The following is a 21,881-nucleotide window of genomic DNA, read 5'->3' on the forward strand; positions in this document are numbered from 1 at the left end:
GTGCATCCGAATGCCCAGCCATCTCCACGTGGGAGTCAGAGGCGGCTTGTGGTTCTACAGAAGTGGTAGTGAGGGGCTGTGAAGGCACCTCGCTGAAAACCGGAGAACCAGTGACTGGCCTAGAAAAGGCTCCGTCGTCAGTTTTGGGCCTCGGATGTCTATCCTTGTCTTTGCACTTTTTGTGCATTCCGGTCAGAAGTTCCGACGGCATGGTAGAATTGAATTTTCTACCAAAATAATGTCGGGCAAAATCAAACTGACGTTTAATAGTGCGCTTGTTAAACCTAGCACAAAACTGACAACCAGTGACGTTGTGGTCAGGGCCTAGGCATGGGATACAATATGAATGGAAATCCTTATGAGGTATTTGCTTCCCACAAGAAATACAGTTATTAACTTTTACTGACATTGTTCTGAGGCAAGAAAAAGTTTCCCCAATGGGGTACTTAGCTTTGTAGAAGACTTCGGTTCTGGATTCAGAATGAAAATCTCAGGAGACGGCCGACCGGCACTTGCGAACTGTTTTTGATTCGGGTACCGCGCGGCAAGAAAGATTGAAGAAAATTGCATCTGCTGCATCTTATATAACCCTGTCGCATTGACATCAGGGAGGAGGCGACAGCAACCGACGCCGGACCTTTGGAACTCAGGCCGACTGGGGAACCGCCTGATGGCAGGATAACCCAAGTGTAATGACTGCAGCAGTGTAACACGATGAACATCTGTACTAGACTGGATACAAATTATATTTCGCATGAACATGTGCATTTGATTTAAAGTTTTCACACCTATCCAATAACTATTTCAGATCATGCACAGATGAAACATAAGACAAAAACCAAGGTAATGAAGTAAAAACAAGACACGGTTGCTTTCCTAACTACCTGTTAAAAAGAGAAGAATTTAAGGATTGGTCAGTAGAAATGATATTAGTTATTTGAGAAGATAAGAGATTTCTTCAGAAGTTTTAGCTAGTGAGTGGCATAACATGAAAATGGATTTTAAAATACGTCAGAATAAAAAGAGAAAGATATGTTAATAGATAAGAATTATTTTGAGGGTCTGACAAAGGGTTAAGTATTGCAGAATAAAGGGAATTTCACAGAAGTACAACAGAACATTGCTTAAGAGAAAATAAAGAGAGAATTTAGACATTATGCATAAATTTAGAAAGACTGTGGTTAAGCAACAGTTCTTTGCTAACAACTCCAGCGCACAAAAAAATTTAGCACAATGATTTGAGGGTTGTCACCAAATTTAGGGAGCCTATAAAAAGAAAAATAACCAGAGATCCTGTAGACGTATTAGAGGTATTTTGGAAATTTTATGAAAATTTGTATAAATTAGAGGAAGATGGAAATCAAGTAAGAGCACAAATGGATATATTTATGCTAAAGTTAGAGGGAGATGCGGCTCAACAACTAATTGTTATTACTGGAGAAGATGAGATAAAAATGGTGACGTACAATCAGTCTGCAGGAAAGTCTCCAGGAATAGATGGCGTTCCTGTGAAAATTTGAAGTTAGAAAGGAAGACAGTGCTAAAGATCTGAAAGAGTTTAACAGTATTTTAAAAGGAGAGGAAGCACCAATATCTTGAACAAAAGCTGTGGTGGCTGTATTACCCCAAGATGGTAAAGACCTGTCATGCACAGCTTCATATAGGCACATTTCAATTTTAAACCATGATTAAAGTGTTTATGTCTATACTAGCTAAAGAAAATGGCAAAGGTGATGCCAAAATTGATAGATATGGATCAATGTCATTTTGTGGAGGGGAGGCAAATATTTGGCAACATTAACAGAATAATGACGATCCACAGGGAACCAGAATGTAAGAAAAATACTGCTGTTGCTAATGGATCTTGATGCAGGGAAAGCATTTGGCAGAGTAATCTGTGAGTTTAAGAATAGGGAGTGGATGTGTTTGCATTCCCTGATACAATAATAATGTTAAATAGGAGAATATAGGAAGGACTGGAGGCACGAATGAAAGTGGAAGGGATCCTCTATGATAAGTCATGTTTAAACAGAGGAACCAGACAGGGGTGCCCTCTTTCCCCTTTGCTATTTGCTTTATATTAAAGCTATTGTCAAAGAAAATAAGGGACTCAGAAATTCAGGGATATAATTAGTAAGGTAATCAAGAAGAGTTGGCTTTATTTGCAGATAATATTTTGTACTGGATGAATCCAAAACAAATGTATCTGTATTGTGGAACATTTTGAAAGAGTTTCATGTCTTTTCAGGATATAAAATTAATAAAGATGCAACAAAGGCTATAAAAGTAAATTATGTAACCACACACAAACTGGTTCAGCAATACTCATATTTATGAGGATGGGATAAGATGAATCATTTAGGAGTATGGATTAGAAAGACTTCTGTTAGTGCAGCCAAGGATATGTATGAAGAGACTTAAAAGATAACACAAAAAATGAGAAACTGCAAGCTCATTTATGTATATAGATAGGAAGATACAAGCAGTGAAAATATTTTAAGTTAATTTAGTTGTATATATAGGTCAGACATATTTTTATCAACCATAGGAGAAGTTGTGGACAATAATTAATAAGGAGTTGAAGGGATTTATCTGGGAGGGGAAGAGGGCAAGAGTTAAGTGGGATTAGCTGATCCTTCCAATAAAATAAGGTTTATGATTATCAGACTTGAATGTATATTTTAGAGTTACACAGTTAAGGCTCGTTTATATACATATATATAAAACACAAGCAGAAGGTTACAATTTAAAATGGAAAGGGATGATGATAAAGCAGGGGGGTAAGTTCAAGAAAGTAGGAAAGAATGTATTCTGGCTGCATACTTTTAAGGAGAATAATAACAAACATGCAAAATATTACATTCATAAAGTAGCAAGAAGTATTCTAAGAACTAAACCAACACAAGAATGGAGAAAGGAAATTGTGCCAATAGGGATGACTATAAAAAGAAGTATAGGAAATGGGCTGAAATTTAGTGGACAAAGTGGCAAAGGAACCAATGTATTGTGAGTAAATAACTAGAGATGGAAAAGTACTAGAGTGGAACTAGGTCAATAAAACATATAGACTGCAGGTAGAAGACTGCCTTTTTTATCAGGGTTTTATATCATAGTATAGGTAAAGAGAAAGGAACTGGGGAATCCTACATGAAAGACCTGTTCTCATAGAGTTTTTAGCTGAACCTAGAACAGAAGCTGCAGTTAAAAACTGATAATTAGTAGGCAATATAAAATATTGCACTATAACTATAAGAATCAATCAGGGGATGTTAGAAAATATTGGGAAGAATAAATGAAAAAGCAACTTAGAATGGAAAAAGGGAATACATACATATGGCTTCCAAGAATACAACAAAGTTCAGAAGGTATAAGATTTTTGCTTGGAAGTGTTTGCATAAATAGTTTATGTTTCAAGCAGACTTCAAAGAATTTTTCTTCAGGTAGATAGCAAATGTTGGAGGTATGATGCAGAAGATAGAGGTAACTAGAAGCATACATTTTGGGAGTGTAATAACTTGATGGATTTTAAAAATTCCTTACAGAGACATATTAAGAACTTGTTGAGTTTAATCTGTTGGCTGGCAAAAATCACTTACTTGAAGATGGAAATCAAAGTCTAGACAAACTGTATTAGAAGTATTGAATATTACAAAAGAGATACAAGAAGAGGGATCTTTAGAAAAGGGAAGGAGAAAATTACATGGAAATAAATGGAAATTGTATACATGCAAATAGTCTTCAGGAGGAGGACTGAGGTTTAAGGGAAGGCAGGAAATGAGCAAATTATGCAATGTTGGACTGATAAAGAAAGAAGCTATTTACAATGTATAATGCATGTAAAATTAAAAATGACTGTTAAAACTGTTTGGTTTCTTTTCTGTTAATATGCATTTGGCTGTGTCTTAAGCAATAATTTAATATGGGTGTTTAAAAATGACTAATTAAGGATAGCTTGTCTCCATGTAAAAGTAATCAACAATTAGAAAAACACAGCTAACAACTTGCAGATGCATGAAGGAACCATTGCTAATTTTACTGAAAACAGAGTGGACAATATTTCTCTGGCTAACTCTGCCTTCAGCCACAGACATCTCTTACTAAGAAGGTTTGCTAATGGAAAAACAAGCTAGTATATTTGCAAATGTAATAAACTTAGCATTTTCATGGCTTTCTTCATTTTGCCTTACTTTTCATAGTTAATTGCTTACAGAAAATGGTTATAGCTTAAGCCTAGGGCATTAATCTAGCATCCACTTTATAAACACAAAAGAAATTATCATTTTAGTTATGTAAATAATATAATCAGTAAACACTTACAACCCAGTACACCTCAGCCAGCAGCCCAAGATCACAGCACTATATTAACTTAAACTTGCTTCTGTTGAGCCATTCTTCTCTTGTTATCCTGTAAAACCTATAGTTCTTAAAACTAGAAAGGTACTTGTTGACTTTAATACCTTTAAGTCATACAAACGTCACCAAAAAGACTAACCACATTTAAAATATCCCTGACTGTACGCTATATAAAAATACTTTACAATATAACTGTGATACCCATGCCCTGACCCAGCAATCAAGAAGCCTCAATCCTCACCACTAACACGTGAGGGGCGTCTCGTATAGGAGGAAAGGATAACAAATACACACAGTAAAGTGCAATTTCCCTTAAGAGCACACAGAGATCACAGTCAGTCCGGGGCTGGTCACTCCCTTGCTCTCCAGGTCCCCCCCAATAAGACTCCCCAATGGCACAGCTACAGGGTCCAGATCTCTGCCAGCTGGGTGAGCTAAAATCTGCAGCACCCTCTCTGTCCAACCAGTGCTTCGTGCCCCTGCCCAAGTAGCTGACACACACACATTTTGATTTAAGAGTTTATACAACCACACAGACACTTCTGGGGAAGGCTGGCACAGGTTCTCCAGCTGTGCCCCTTTTACCCAGACTATATGGTAGAAATCACTGCCACCACCCAGCTAATATTTATCAGCTACTAAAAGGCCCTTAAGAAAGGGTGTCCAATTATTACTGTGCAATATTATTATCCAATTGGTAAGTGTGACTAAAAAGTCAAGGCTTATTTGAAGTGACGTGGACAGTAATCACTATAAATATGCAATGTATTTAGGAGTGGCTTATACAGTGTCACCAAATACATGCAAGTACTCTCAGAGCTTAAATTTTCCCTACACAAAACAGCCACAGTTGAAAGGTTTAAAAATATTTAAAAATAAATAATAAAAACACAAGACAATACTTTCTACTACACAGTGCTAGTCAAGAGTTCGGAGATCACAGAGAAATACTTAAAATAATTCAGTAGTACAGTTCTGACATCACAGAAAAATACTTAGTCTAATCTTTCTAGTTATTTCTAAGAGAAAACACAAGTCTAAGATAAACTTACATATAGAGACAGGCAGAGTGCTGATGAGTTGGATGGTCAAGACAAAAATGCTTAATGCCCTCTGATTCTCTCTGTTTTTAAAATCACATTCCTGGTTCTCATTACATCATTCTTAACACTTCCCTGGCTAACAGAAACTACATTTACATTCTTAACATCTCCTTTTGTTATCTTGCAGTTGGTCAGGAAGCAGAGCAATAAAAAAACATTTGCATGTTTAAATCTACGCTATCGTCTTGGTGTATGACAACAAAGAAAATCACAGAGTTGTCATACACAGAGACGATAGCGTAGTAGTTGGACTCAACGGAAACATGTTTAAACCTAGAAATTTAACTCTCGGTTAGAACAAAAAAAAGAATATCTTCATCTAGACAGGCTGGAGCCGACTTTAGATCAAAGGGTCACAACATGTTTGACTTGGTCAGCAGAGAGCACTGTTGTGACATTTATTTCACTTCCACATCTAACAGCAGTTTTTTCCATTTAAGACAACAAGCCTGTGCTTCACATTAATATTTACAGATGACAGTATTATCTCCAAAATTCTATCTGGCTATGCTGGCCGCCTTCACATTTTTCCTCCCCCTCCCCCAGAGACCTCAAGCTACTTTTTCAAGTGACCCTTGAGAAATGCTGCGTGAGAGGGTTAGGTCTGAGTGTACCTTATCCCATTCCCTGTCTTGAGTGCCCATCTGCATTGGCATTGCTAATCCCACTGCGGTGCTGCACTGACATATCATATATGTTTGCAACCCTAGGCTCCACCTTAGCAACTTGGTATTTTGCTGGCTGGCTCTGTTTAACCATGTTAGGGGGTTGCGATCTGTCATAACACTGAATTCCCTTCCATACAGATAAGGCTGAAGTTTCTACAGTGCCCACACTATGGCTAGACATTCCTTTTCTACAGCTGCATAGCATTCCTCCCTGGGTTGGAGCCTATGACTGAGATAAACCTCTGGGTGCTCTTTTCCCTCTGAAGAATTCTGGCAATGTACAGCACCCACCCCATGGTTCAAAGCATCCATATGCACAACAAATTCTTTGCTGTAATCTGGACTGGCTAACACAAGGGGTCCTCCCAAAGTTTCTTTAAGCTTCTGAAATGCCTGCTCACATGGTGGGGTCCACACTACCTTATCTGGCCTGTTCTTCCTTGTCAGGTCTGTGAGGGGAGCAGCTATGGTACTATAACTGTGGACGAACTTTCTGTAGTACCCTGCTGTCCCTAAAAATGCCCTCATCTGCTTTTTACTAACAGGTGAAGGCCATGCCTGAATGGCTTCCACTTTGGCAGGTTCCGGCCTTATCTTACCACTCCCCACTCTATGTCCTAGGTAGGAGACCTCTGCCAAACCCACCTGACATTTGCTTGGCTTAATGGTCAATCCTGCCCTCTGTAGTCTGCCCAGCACCTCCCTGACATGCTGAAGGTGCTCTGGCCAGGAATGGCTGTAGATGGCAATATCACCTAGGTAAGCAAGGGCAACCCCTCCTGCTCCTACTAGGATACGATCTACCAGCCTCTGGAATGTCACTGGGGCATTCTTCATCCCAAAGGGCATCTTGGTGAACTCCAACAAGCCAAAAGGAGTCACAACGGCGGACTTCTCTCTAGCACTGGGAGTCAAGGGCATCTGCCAGTAACCCTTGGTAAGATCAATGGTTGTAAAATACTTAGCCCCACCCAGCTGCTCTACGGCCTCATCTGTCCTAGGCATGGGGTAAGCATCTGATTCTGTGTTACTATTTAATTTCCCGTAGTCCAAACAGAACCTAGTGCTGCTATCCTTCTGTGGTACCAGCACCACTGGGGAGGCCCAGGGACTGTTGGACTCTTGAATCACCACTAGTTCAAACATCTCCTGTACTTCCTCCCTCAGAGTCTGCTTGACTCTCTCAGGCACTCTATAAGGGGCCTGCCTAATAGGCCTTTGGGGTCCTGTGCCCACCTGGTGCTGCCCCAGGTGGGTGCACCCTGCTTTCCCAGTAAACATGTCCCCAGATTCCTGCAACATTGCTCGGATTTCTCAAACCTGGGTAGGAGATAGCTGCTGGGACATTGCTACCCCTTCCACTGAGGAGTCAGCCCAAGCCTCACTGAGGAGATCAATCCCAGATCTCCCTCAGACGCCTCCTGCAATCCACTGCAAATGCTCAGGACAAGGGTCTCCCTATCACGGTAAGGTTTCATCATGTTAACATAGTACAATATGTGCCCCTGCCTCCTGCCTAGCAGTTCCACCATGTAGTTAACACCACTTATCTTTCTTACCACCTTGTAGGGTCCCTCCCAATCTGCTTGCAGCTTGTTGTGTCTAACAGGAATGAGAACCATTACCTGCTGCCCCACAGCATACTCTCGAGCATTCCTGTCATACCACACCTTTTTCTGTTGTTGGGCTTCTGCCAGGTTTTTCTGGGCCAAGCCCATGAGTTCCCTGAGCCTTGTCCTGAGGTTTAGGACATACGCCACAACAGACTCCTTGTGAGATTAGCACTCACCTTCCCACTCATCTCGAATTAAATCTAGCGGTCCCCTCACCCTATGCTCATACAGCAACTCAAAGGGTGAAAAACCTGTGGATTCCTGGGGAACCTCTCTGTAAGCAAACAGATGGGGGAAATATTTGTCCCACTCCCTCAAACTGATCTGCAAAGGCCTGTAGCATGGACTTGATTGTAGAGTTTAACCTCTCAACAAGACCATTAGTCTGAGGATGGTAGGGGGTGGTCTTCATGTGCTTCTCCCCACAAGACTTCCACAGACAAACCAGCAGGTCTGACATGAAATTGGCACCTCTGTCAGTCAGTATTTCTTTTGGGAAAACTACTCTGCTGAAAATCTCTAAAAGAGCATTTGCCACCTTCTCTGCCTCAGTGGACGACAAAGCCACTGCCTCAGGGCATTGTGTAGAATAATCCACTACCACTAGGATACACTTTTTCCCTGTGTAACTTGGGGTATTCAGAGGACCCACAATATCCACAGCAACCCTCTGAAATGGTTCCTCAATCACAGGCAAAGGCATCAAAGGAGCTCTCACCTTGTCTCCTGCCTTGCCTACCTTTTGGCACTGCTCACAGGTCCTGCAGTACCATGTTACATCTCTGGAAATTCCAGGACAATAGAAGTTCTGCATAACACGCCTCTTTGTATGTTTTATGAATATATGACCTGCAAAGAGAATATCATGGGCTATGGCTAGATGCTCCAGATGGCAGGCTCTATGCAAAACCAACTGCTGTACTCTCTCATCATCAAGCCCTCCCTCTGTATAGTAACCCTTTGTCCAAATATACAGATTCCCTCTTTCCTTGAGAATCAGGCGCCTCCCTAGCTACCTGTCTCAGGCCTTGCAATGTAGAGTCTGAGAGTTGAGCCTGCCTCAACTCTGTCCTTGTAACCATTCCCAGCTCCCCTTCCACAGGAAGTCTGGCATCCTCGGAAAGTGGTGCCTCACTGTCAGTCTGGGTACAACTACTCACCTCTACCTTTGCAGTTACTCAGTCCAAGGGACCATCAGTACCCACAAGCAGCTATGGCTCACCTTCAGTCTCACTGCTACAGTGTAGCTCACTCTCTGAAGTAACCACCTCACCAGTCCTGGCTGCAAGTAAGCAATCTGTCTGGGTCTCCCCCAGGCTACCAGACTTGTCTGCTTGTCTCCAAGCCTGACTGCGTTTAACTGCACTATCAAAATCATCAGGACATCTGCAGGTATATCCACAAACACACCTACTTGATGGTTTCCATTTCCACCCTCCCAGTCAAGGTGAACTCCAGCCATATGTATTTGGAATGGGATCCCTCCTAAAGCCCTGACTGGAGTAGACTGTCCAGGCAAGTAGTGCTCCTCTGTAACCATTGCAGGCTTTACAATGGTTATATCATCAGAGGCTGTCTCTCTTGGCAATGGCCTCTTTGCCATTCATTATAATAGGATATAGCCTCTGGTGGTAGTTTGGTACCTACTATTGGCATTTTGTCTTTCCTAGTTACTAGCTCTCTCACCTTTTGTTCACCACCTTGCCTCCATGGACATCTGTATGCCACATGGCCCCACTGGTTGCATTCAAAACATTTAACCCTAGCTCCTGGACGTGTACCTGGACTAGTGGCTTCCCCTGCTACTGGCAGATTCTGTTGGGGCAGTCTTTGCTGCCCACCATGGGTTCCTTTAGCCCCTTGAGCAGTACTGGGGATCCATTTCCTGTGCAGGGCTGCCCTGCTTGCCAGATGTAGGTCTCCCTTCTTCCCCAACTCATCTGAAGTAGCACATTGTCTATCAGCTAACCAGATCCTTATGTCCTCAGGCAAAGTGCTGAGGGCTTATTCCCTCACCTAAAGGTCTGCCAGCCCTTCAGATGTGGTGACCTGACATCCACTCGCCCACCTATGGAAATAAGTGCTCAGTTCAGCAACATATTCACACACACTTTCATCTGCCTTGCGTCTATGCTCACGAAACATTTTCCTATATGTTTCAGGTGTTAGCTTAAACAATTCTAACAAATGCTTTTTAACAGCAGTATAATCAAAACATGCAACATCAGACATTTTTGACAAAACAGTTACAGCTGTACCATGGAGTAAGGGGGTCAGGAACTGTACCCAGAACCTTTGGTCAACACCATACTGCTTGAATACCCTCTCAAACATATGAATGAAACTATCAAAATTATCCCCCTCTTTAAACTGCAGAAGAAATTTACTGACCTGCTGTGCTTCTGGGGTCCAGTTACTCCCTTCCCCATTACCTCCATGACTCTGTCGAAGAGTCAGCATCTCCTTCTCATGCTAACTCTCCTTTTCCTCAGCTTCCAGCCATAGCTGCTTATCATTCGCATCAGCCTGTAGACTCCTCAGTCTCTCAGCTGCTTCCATCTCCAAATGCCTGGCCTCCAACTCAAGTCTCTTCAGCTCCAGATGGATTTTTAAGTCCTCTGCAGAAAGGTTGAGCTGTCCATTCTCCGAGGGTATTATATCCCCACTGCCAGTCTGATTGTCCTCCTGGTTGCTGTTTTCTGATGCAGATGTAACCAAGGCTGCAATCAAGTCTGCCTTAGTCAGGTTCCCATGCACCAGTATCCTAGCCTGGCACATCTCTGCCAGCTGGCTCCTTGTCAGCTTTCCATACCCCTCTGCTGACATGCTGCCTGCTCACCCAGATAACTAAGCTAACAAAAGAAAAAAAGCAATTGCAATCTGAAATCTGAGTATTCAGTGAGTGGATGATTTAGAGTACAAAACACCTTCAGAGCTCACTGTACACAAGCTACAGGAATTCACTCTACCCACACCACTACAAGGCAATTAGTATTTGCCACCAATTAATATATGGTGTAGATATCCCACCACTGCCAAACAATTAATATGCAATGCCTGTGCCCTGGCCCAGCAGTCAAACAGCCTCAATCCTCACTACTAACACCAGTGAGGGGTGTCTCATATAGGAGGAATGGATAACAAATACACACAGTAAAGTGCAATTTCCCTTATGAGCACACAGACATCACAGTCAGTCCAGGGCTGGTCGCTCCCCTTGCTCTCCAGGTCCCCAATAAGACTCCCCACAGGCACAGCTATAGGGTCCAGATCTCAGCCAGCTGGGCAAGCTAAAATCTCCAGCACCCTATCTGCCCAACCAGTGCTTCATGTCCCTACCCAAATAGCGGTCACACACACACTTTGAGATAAGAGTTTATACAACCACACAGACACTTCTGGGGAAAGCTGGCACAGGTTCTCCAGCTGTGCCCCTTTTACTGCCACCATCCAGCTAATATTTATCAGCTATTAAAATCCCCTTAAGAATGGGTGTCCAATTATTACTGTGCAATATTATTATCCAATTGGTAAGTGTGACTAAACAGTACATTTTTATTTGGAGTGACATGGACAGTAATCACTATAAATATGCAAAGTACTCTAGAGCTTAAATTATCTCTACACAAAACAGCCACAGTTGAAAGGTTTAAAAATATTTAATAAAAACACAAGACAATACTTTCTACTACACAGTGCTAGTCAAGAGTTCAGAGATCACAGAGGAATACTTAAAATAATTCAATAGTATAGTTCTGACATCACAGAAAAACACACACTAATCTTTCTAGTTTCTAGCTATTTCTAAGAGAAAACAAACGTCTGAAATAAACTTACATACAGAGACAGGCAGAGTGCTGATGAGTTGGATGGTCAAGACAAAATGCTTAATGCCCTCTGACTGACTCTGTTTTTAAAATCACATTCCTGGTTCCCATTACATCATTCTTCACACTTCCCTGGGTTCCCTGGCTAACAGAAAATACATTTACATTATTAACATCTCCTTTTGTTATCTTGCAGCTGGTCAGGAAGCAGAGCAATAAAAAATACATTTGCATGTTTACATCTAGCAATTTAACTCTTCGTTAAAACAATAGAAAGAATGTCTTTATCTAGACAGGCTGGAGCCAACTTTACATCAAAGGGTCACAACATGTCTTACTTGGTCAGCAGAGAGCACTATTGTGACATTTTTTTCAGTTCCACATCTAACAGCATTTAAGACAACAAGCCTGTGGTTCACATTAATATTTACAGATGACAGAATTATCACCAAAATTTTATCTGGCTAGGCTGGCAGCCTTCACAATAATATGTAATTTACATAATGAAATGTTTCATATAAATATAAATACTAATAAGAATAGTTTTAGTTCCAGTTACTTTAGAAGTATACTAAAAGGGAAAAACAAACATTAAAGATATAATCTGGGGTATATGCTTTGTTCTCTAGCTTTATTTATTTTGGCTCTGAATCTAGTATTGAATGTTTTTCAGCATTAGGAAGACATACATTCAGTGAAAATCAGTGACAATGAATGTAAACTAATGGCTTAAGCAGGTAATCTGTTCCCAACATTACCAAAAATGTTCAGTGTATGATGACAAAACAAGACAAAACGTATGATACTGATTCCACAATGCATCTAAACAGAAACATCTTTACTGGGAATATAATCTAGATTTTGAAAAGTCTATTCAAGAACAGGTTCCAAGACTTGTTATAAAATGCTTTAATGCACAAACATAAATGGCATTATCTAAACTTGTCGATGGGTAAATTTAATTTCTTAAAAATGGGAGATGTACTTCAAGTAGATCTTTTTTGCTAAAATTACTCCATTGGTATACCACAGTACATTAAATATGAGAAAAACACACATGAAAGTACAGACTGTATTAAATTATATGGTAAGTATTATTGGAAGACATTCAAAAAGTACAGTTTTGTACCTACCATAAATGTAGATGTTCGAGTGCTCATACAGCTGCAGTCATAACAGATGGGTTATCCTGCCGTCAGGCGGGTCCTCGGTCGGCCGAATTCCAAAGTCTAGGTCCGGTGTCAGTTGTAGTCGCTTCTTCCCTGACGTCAGTGCGGCAGGGGTATAAAAGAACCAGCCGTTGCCATCTTCTTCAGTTTTTCTTGCCCTAGATGTCAGGTGCCCCCAGAAGGAAGGCAAAACATAAACTTATGTAGTCATGCAATATAGAATAATCAAAAAACAGTAGTTTGCAAGCAAATACACCATAAAAGAATACCCCAAATAGGTTGTATGAGAAGGTGTTTGTCATAAGGCCTGTCCTAAGAGGGGATGGAGGGAGGAAAACCTGGACTGCAGCTGTATGAGCACTCGAACATCTACATGTATGGTAGGTACAAAACTGTACTATGTTCATCGTGCATACAGCTGCAGTCATAACAGATGGGTAGAATCCCAAAGCTAAGTAGGGGTGGCAGTCTCTAAGTGGAACTAGGAGGAGCCAAGATGCCATGCAAGACAGCTGCGGCAAATCCCGCTCTAGATTTTGAGTAAGGTGGAAGGTGATAGTGTTTGGAGAAAGTGTGCACTGAACTCCAAGTGGCTGCTTCCAAAATGTCCTTGGTAGGAACCCCCCTGAGGAAAGCTGCAGAGGTAGCTGTGGCCCTTGTGGAGTGGGACCTGATGCTTGAAGGCACAGCTTTTCCATGAAATGAGTAACAAAAGCGTATGCAGTGGGCTATCCATTTTGAGATTGTCTGTTTGGAGATAGCCTTTCCTTGAGCACCAGTAGCATAGGACACAGAGAGTTGCTCGGATTTCCTGAATGGCTTTGTCCTGTCCAAATAATAACATAGTTGTCTGTGAATGTCCAAGGAATGCAGTAGTCTTTCCCCTTTGTTTTATGGGTTAGGGTAAAAGGTAGGTAAGTGGATAGTTTGATTCAAGGCTACACTGGATACTACCTTTGGCATAAAGGTAGGGTTGGTTCGTTAAGAAACTCTGTCCTGATGGAAAATGATGAAAGGTTGCACAGCCATGAGGGCCTATAGTTCCGAAACCCTGCGTGCTGAGGTGATAGCCAGAAGGAAGGCTGTTTTCCATGACAAATATTGTAGTTCTGTTGAAGCAGCTGGCTCAAATGGAGGAAGGGTTAGTTTTTCCAATATGAAGTTGAGGTCCCAAGCAGGGACTGGTGGTTTCCTTGGGGGTTTTATATTCTTAGCCCCTCTGAGGAACTGTCTTAAGAGAGGATGAGAGAATAAAGGAGGATCCGTGTTGTATTGTACAGAAATGGCTGAAGCATGGATTTTGATGGAGGAGAAGGAAAGTCCACTGTTTAACATCTCAGCTAGGTACTGCAATATTTGAGGTATATTTATTACCCAGGGATTCTGGCCCTTTTCTGATTCCAGGCACAAAACCGCTTCCATTTGGCGGAGTAGGCTTTTCTAGTAGAAGGTTTTCTGGCCTCCAAGATGACATCCTGCACCTCCTTGGAGAGGACAGTCTGTTGTGAAATCAAGGGATTCTCCATGCGGCTAGATTTAGGGTTTTGAGCTGGCTGTGAAGAGTTTTGAAGTTGTGCTGGGACAACAGAAGAGGCACTAGAGTAGGATCCATGGTGGGGAATGCGTCAGGCTCTTCAGGAGTGGATACCAGTGTTGTCTTGGCCAGTCTGGAGCAATGAGAATCATTTTCGGCCTCTCTGCTCTGGCTTTTAATAGAACTTTGGGCAGCAGAGGGAGAGGCGGAAAGGCATAGACTGTCAATTTTGTCCAATTGAAGGAAAATGCGTCCACTTTCCAGGCCTGTGGATGATAGGTCCTTGTGCAAAATGTTTTCAGTTGGTAATTTCTGTGGGTAGCAAAGAGATCTATGTCTGGCTGTCCCCATGCCTGAGTTATCTTTGCGAAAACTTGAGGATGCAACTTCCATTCGTGTGGATCTGTCATACTTCTGCTTAGGCTGTCTGCCAGTGTGTTTTCCTTCCCTGGCAGGAATTGTGCCAGAAGTTGGATTTGCAATTCCAGAGCTGTGTTCCAAAGGGTCATGGCTAGTCTGCACAGGGGGTATGAATGAGTTCCCCCTGTTTGTTTATGTACCTCATCACTGTGGTGTTGTCTGTCCTTATCAATAGCTGGCCTGGATGCAGTAGGTCTTTGAAGGCCATAATAGCATTTTGCACTGCTAGCATTTCCTTTTGGTTGATGTGTAGGTGCTTCTCTTTTTGGGACCATTTTCCCTGAATGCACTGATCTTTCATGTGTGCACCCCGGGCGTAGTCCGAGGCGTCCATTGTGATGATTGGATTTGCTTGAGGTATGCAGAAAGGGAGACCTTTGTTTCTTTGGCATGCTTGAGCCCACCACAGAAATTCCTTTTGAAGACATGGAATGAGTGGTATAATTGTTTCCAAACTGTGGCTGTGTTGAGACCATAAGTTTTTTAGGTACCATTGAAGCTTCCTCATATGCAGCTTTGCACATGGGATCAGCAGGATGCAAGATGCCATGAATCCCAGAGCCTGCAGGACTTTCCTTGCAGTTAGCCTGGTGAAGGTTGCCATTTTGCTGAAGTATTGAGATAGCTGCCCTTGTTTGTCTGGCTTGAGGTAGGCTATCTGGGTGTTTGTATTCAAGCTGGCACCCAGGAAAATTATTGTTTGAGAGGGTATTAGTTTTGATTTCTTTTTGTTGACTGTGTATCCCAGAAAGTTCGACAGTCTTATTACAAACGCCAGATGTTTCAGAAGTATGTCCTTGCTGTCCGCTTGGATCAGGCAGTCATCCAGATACGGGTATATTTGTATTCCTTGTAGTCTGCAGAAGGCAATTACTGATGCCAGGCATTTCGTAAACACTCTGGGTGCAGTAGATAAGCCAAAGGGCAATGCAGAGAATTGATAATGGGTTGAACCTGCAAGAAATCTGAGGTATCTTCTGCAATCTTGTCTGATAGGGACATACAGGTATGCCTCCTTGAGGTCCAATGTTACCAGCCAATACTCCTTGCCCAGCATGGGAAGTAGCTGCTGTAATGTGAGCATCTTGAATTTTGGTACCTGTAAATATGTGTTTAGGATGGATAGATCTAAAATAGGTCTCCAATCTTTGTCTTTCCTTGGTACCAGGAATAGTCTGGAATAAAACCCTTGACCTTGTTCTTTTGCAGGCACCTCTTGAATAGCTTTTATGTCCATGAGAGCTGAAATTTGTTTTTGTGCCTCTGCCCTTTGATTTTGTGGCAGGTTTGGCATGCCTCACATTTTTGGAAGGGTGTGAAAGTGGAATCTGTAGCCTCTGTCTATAATGTCCAGGATCCATTTGTCTTTTGTGACAATATGCCAATTTTTTGAGAATAATGCCAGTTTTCCGCCTAAAGGTGCTGCCATTAAAGCTTTGCTTGGCAGGTAAAGGGGAAAGTCATTGTGTCTGCTTTCTGAATGACTGTGATCTATCTTCTCCACCTCTTGGGGTCGGTGCTTGCCATTGCCTGGCTCTGAATGATCCTTGAGATTGCCCTCTACCTCTCGGGCGCCTCTATCTGCCTCTTTGAGGTCTGTCTGTGGCTGGAAAGGACCAATTTTTTGAAGGCCAGTTTCTGCTGAAACGTGGAGGTTGTACCTGCAGGAAAGCTTTCACTGTTTGCATTGATCTCGCCTTTTCCTCCATTTTCTTTAGTACCTCCTCAGCTTTAACACCAAACAATACATCTTTTTGAAGAGGTGCATCTAGTAATTTAGCTTTGACATGATCTGGTAAGGCTTGTTCTTTGAGCCAAGCATGTCTACGTATGACAGACCCTGTAACAGCAGCTCTACATGAGGCCTCTAAAGCATCAAAACCACACTGCAAGGTATGTTTACCCACTTGCTCTGCACTATCCAACAAATCCTGCAACTCTTTTAAATCTGGTTGCTCAGGTTGTGTCATTTTGCTTTTCAACTCAGATAATAAAAACTGTTGATACTTTAACATGTGGAACTGACAGTTTAATGCCCTCATGGTTAAAGTGGCCGAGGTATACACCTTTTTCCCCCACCTTTCTAAAGCTCTGGAATCTCTCTCTGCAGGAAATGGGTTTTTAGCAGTAGAAGCCTTAATTCCCTTGGGACCCTGTGAAATAGTTTCTGGGTCAGCAGTATGGCTTTTGTATAGGAACTGGTGTGAATCAGAAACCCGGTAATACCTGTCTGGTTTAACAGGAGCTGGAGATAAAGAATCTGGGTTGAGGCTGGCTTCTGTGTACACATCATCTAATATTTCTAAGACAGGAGGGATAGCCAGAGGCCTATGCTGGGGGGAGCAAGAGAAAATCCCTGAGCCTTTTCTTGGAATCTGAGTAATCTTGGCCTTCCCAGTGAAAGTGTTCCCTCAAAGTATGTAGGGTTTCCCCAAAAGAGTAGTCCTCAGGGGGGAGACAGAGGGAATAGACTCCTCTGCATCAGAGTCTTCAAAAGGAGAATATGTATATTCCTGGTCCTCAAATTGTTCAGAGGTACTAGAGGCTTGATCTGAGGAAGGGTAGTCTTCCTCTAATCTGGGCCTTTTGTCCGTGGGGGGTTGAGAACCCCTGATAAGAGTAATCAAATCCTCAGCCATTTTGAGCATCTGTTTTTTAGGCATGGGGCCTTGAGAGGGGGGTCTGAGGTCCTTGTTTTTTAGTTTTAATGGCTGCTTTAGATTTTGTGAAAGCCTTAATAGAGAAGGAGGAAGGCCTGAAGACACCTTGAGAAATGGCAGGCCTGTCTAAACTCTGGGTTTCCCCGCCAAAAGTGGCATCGGTATCTGTAGTCGGAATAGGGGCCGAGGAGCCTGCGACCTCGGGTACAGAAGACACCGGTAATGAAGTGTCATCGGTACTCAGGGGCTGCGTAGGCGCCCCGCCGAGAACCGGAGAACCGGTAGTCGGCCTTAGCGTGGTGTCAGTAGATGTCGCAGACCTTGTATGTCGGTCCTTATCTTTGCGTCTTTTACTCAAAACTGGAGTCAGAGTATCCGACGACATAATATAATAAAATTTTTTTTTACCAAAATAGTGATGGGCGAACTCCGCCCGATGCTTAATAGTGCATTTGTTGAATCTAGCACAAAAACAGCAGGCCGAGACGTCGTGGTCTGGGCCTAAGCAAGGAATACAGAAAGAGTGGAAATCCTTATGCGGTATTTGCTTCCCACATGAAATGTGATTATTAACTTTGTCTGACATCGGTCTGAGGCAAGAAAAGTTTCCCCAACGGGGTACTTAGCTTTCAAGAAGACTTCGGCTGAAATATTTTCATAAATATCAGGAGCTGGCCGACCGGCACTTGCGAACTGCTTCTGCTTCGGGCACCGCACGGCAAGAAAGACTGGAGAAGATGGCGCCGGCTGGTTCTTTTATACCCCTGCCGCACTGACGTCAGGGAAGAAGCGACTACAACCGATGCCGGACCTAGACTTTGGAATTCGGCCGACCGAGGACCCGCCTGACGGCAGGATAACCCATCTGTTATGACTGCAGCTGTATGCACGATGAACATCCTAAGTTTTAGGCATATAAGATACAAAGTTAAGCCTAGATGAATCTCTGAAGAAACTACAGCAACTGTAATACACCTATACCAGAGTCACTTCATTCATTATTTACTTCAAATTTGCAAGCAAGACTTTCAACAGGTAACAATATAGCATTTTCTAGTACTGTAGATTATGGTATAGTAGAATCCCTTCTTATCTGGCTTGCTGGGACTGGATCTTAGGCTGGATAAACAAATAGCTTGTTAATCAGAGAAAAACATATAAAACAGCATTTAAAGGTTATAAATCAGCTAGAATAACAGGATTTGTGTTAGTATGCATTTTTCTAATGAACGTGAAGTCTAAAACTCAAATGTCTGTCATTATTTAGGCCAGAGGAGGCAGAAGTGTTGTTGTTCTCGGTTGTGTTTTACTAGGGCTATGGCAGACATTTGATGGCCAGTTAAACAAGAGGCCGGATAAGAGGGAGTCGTCTGTACCTTATTTACCACTGACTGAATGATGGCAGACAAAAATAAGAAATGCTCTGTTGGTTCAGTAAAGGAAAACACAAAGACAGTAGAACACAGAGGTAAACCATAACCTGCTCTTCTAAAGTTTCAGTAACACACACACACACACACACACACACACACACACACACACACACACACACACACACACACACACACACACACAGTCAGCATTTGAGCCATACATTTCTTTAAACTCTGGAATTTTCCAGTGTCTTTTGTTTCAACAATAAGAAAGAAATGATGCACTTCCCTTTCTAGCTATGAGCGAATACCAGACCAATGTATCCAAGATCAATAACTTTATAAATCTTCATGATGGACTCTTATTAGCCTGAAAGCTCAAGTAATTGCAGACAATGCTGGCCCATTTATAAATATTACATCACTGATGTGTTCCACTGTCCTTGTGATAACTGATTACAAATTATTCAAAAGTTAAGTTAAAAGTTCCTTATCATAACTATATCATAAAAGTGATACACTAAACATATGCCTGAATTTCATGATGCTTAAGCCCTACATATATTTGCTTTCACATCACATTTACCTCTTAGTCTCTAAAAACATCAGCCATTGACATTTTCTTACCTACTGGTTGCTGCTTTGTGGAAGGTAAAGGTGTTCCATGCTCTTGTGATAATGGCTTCTTCTTTGGTTTAAGCGAAGGGAACAGTTTAACCATTAACTCTGAAGTAGGTGGTTCACACTCATTGTCTGTTATACACGTCTCTGCTGAAGAATCTCCCTTTTTCTTTGAGGCAACCTTTCTTTTAACTTCTCTGTCTGAACCAGAACATTTTCTTTCATCTATTACAGATGGCACTGCAAAAAACTGTGCTGCTTGATCAGAACTAAATGCCTCATTTAGGTTTCCTGTATCATCCAGATCTGCCCATGTTGTATCATCATCAAAAGCAGCACGTGTTATGCTTGAAGACATGCTTCCTACTTGATCAGTAGCACATTTTTTAACTTCACTTTGTACTGCATTTGATTCATCGCTACTGTAATTCTCACTAGGTTTACTAAAGTCATTGCTTCTGCTTTGACTGATTTTGATTCCCATTTCAAAAGGTTCTTTATGGTCTTGGCATTTAGTATTATCTTCATTATTTTTGATAATTGCCAGGATCTGCTCATTATCATCTTTATTTTTCACTGTGGTATCAAGTTCGGATTCAGAAGAAGAAAAGCTGTCATCATGTCGATTTAACACATCCATGTTAATATTCACTGTTTTAATATTACACTTCTCTTGAGAAGCAATATTAGAGTTCGCCAGTGGATCTCTTATCTCAGCATTAGACAAACTGTGAATGCTATCAGTCTGCTTTGTATCATGTTTTTGGTTAACAGGGCCTTGTTCACATTTGTTTCTGTAGTTCATTGCACCAATATCCAGTTCAACGGTCTGTTTGTGGTCAGTTGATTTGATAGGGGTGGAGGACAATCTGCGACATGCAGAATTTTGCTGATCTTTATACAGCATTTTCTGCACAAAAGATGAATTGCTGGAGAATGATACGTCTTCTGCAGCCTGTTCCAGAAACTCAAATTCATCCAGTTCTATATTCTCCTTTTCTTTCTCTTTATCCCACTGCTCTAACTTTTTTTGGAATGACAGCTCAAATGAAAAGTCTAGACATTTCTGAGGAATAATTGTATGTAAGTGATTAAGAGTAGGAAAGTTGGTACCTCCTGAAGATGTCCAACAGCTATCAGTATTTGTGAGCTTGTTTAGGGGATCACAGCTGACTTTGTCTGACAGACCCTCTTGGTTCATCTTAAGCTGGTTATTCTGTTCTGTTTCAATAGTACTCAAATGCTGTGGAAAAACATGCATTTTATTCCTGGTTTGTTTTTTCAGTGAGAGCTGAGAAATATTTTGTCCATTGTGGATCCCAAGAACAGAGACCTTTGTTACAGACAAAGCATGACTATTACTAGTTTTAATTATCTGGTTTATTTTGTTTCTTGGCATGCTCAGCATCTCAGGATAATTATTTTCTTTGCTCACTGGAGCAGTTTTACGTTGCAATTGTTGTTTGGTTGTTTTTGCCCCATTTTTAAACCCGAATTGCTTTGAATGAAGTGCTTGTTTTGTTTCATTTTCTAATGCTTCCATGATATTTTGAGGTTTGGCATTAATAAATCTGTTTAGGCCTTCTCTTCGTTTCAGAAAAGTTCTTTTATGAGATGGTTTGGCCTCTGGGGTCCTTTCTTTTACCTAAAATTAAAATAAATGCATTCAGACTTTTCAAATGCTACAAACTGGGCTATATAAATGAAATGAAACACTCTAGTATGAAATCACTGTGTATTTTCTCAGGATAAGTAAACAGTTCATCCTGGACAGTCTCACATCCCATATGCCAGTATCCCGGTCTGTCTAATAACAGGAATGTGTGATCTGTAAATCGTTTAACAGGCAAAGGTTAAATCCATGCCAGTAATGGTAGATTTGATACACACCACCATTGTCTCTGCTAAGACAGTTAGGGGTCCTTTTAGTTAATCAAAAGCAGAGTACTATTTCTGCTGTGTGTTATATATTAACACTGCCTACCTTTTCAAAATATATTATTATTGTTAGTTCTGTTCTAATGTGTCACTGCTTACTGATATTTATGCAGCAGTGTTTGCTATAGTATTTATATATAGTATATAACATAGTATTTATACTGCACAACACACCATATGGGTTCAGAAATCCTCTGATACCTATGCCCGTTACTGAAGTCCCACTTCATCAGATAGTTATGAGGTCCATTATCAAAATTTAGTAGTGATTACCAGTACATCCTAGTGACTACTGACTGAAATGCCTCTGCAAAAATTCAGGGCTAAAGCAATAGCCACAAAATTAATGTTACCTTTCTGCTAGGTACGGGTACCCAATGAAATACTCATAGATCAGGGTACCCAATTTATATTAAGAGCAATGCAGCAGCTTTGCCAATGTTTTAAAATAAAACAGTAAAGAACACTAGTGTACAACAATCAAATTAATGGGTTAGTGAAGTACGTTACTAAAACATATGCTAAAGAAGGCCACAGAGAAGGATGGCATAAACTGGAATCAATTACCTCCCTTGTTTGCTGTAAGAGAGGTGCCTCAAGCT

At 41.5% G+C, this 21,881-nt stretch overlaps 1 protein-coding gene across 1 annotated transcript in view; it reads right to left on the bottom strand.

The window, feature by feature from the left end:
- CENPJ (centromere protein J) overlaps positions 1 to 21,881 on the bottom strand; it is a 921,807-nt gene that overhangs the window by 812,336 nt on the left and 87,590 nt on the right. Inside the window, exon 3 of the mRNA XM_044072847.1 lies at positions 19,348 to 20,986. Within this exon, the coding sequence (XP_043928782.1) occupies positions 19,348 to 20,986 (1,639 nt within the window). The remainder of the gene's footprint in view (positions 1 to 19,347; positions 20,987 to 21,881) is intronic.

The sequence above is a fragment of the Protopterus annectens genome, chromosome 5.part1 (genome assembly GCF_019279795.1).
Source record: "Protopterus annectens isolate FY-2018-M chromosome 5.part1, PAN1.0, whole genome shotgun sequence".
Classification (NCBI taxonomy): domain Eukaryota; kingdom Metazoa; phylum Chordata; order Ceratodontiformes; family Protopteridae; genus Protopterus; species Protopterus annectens.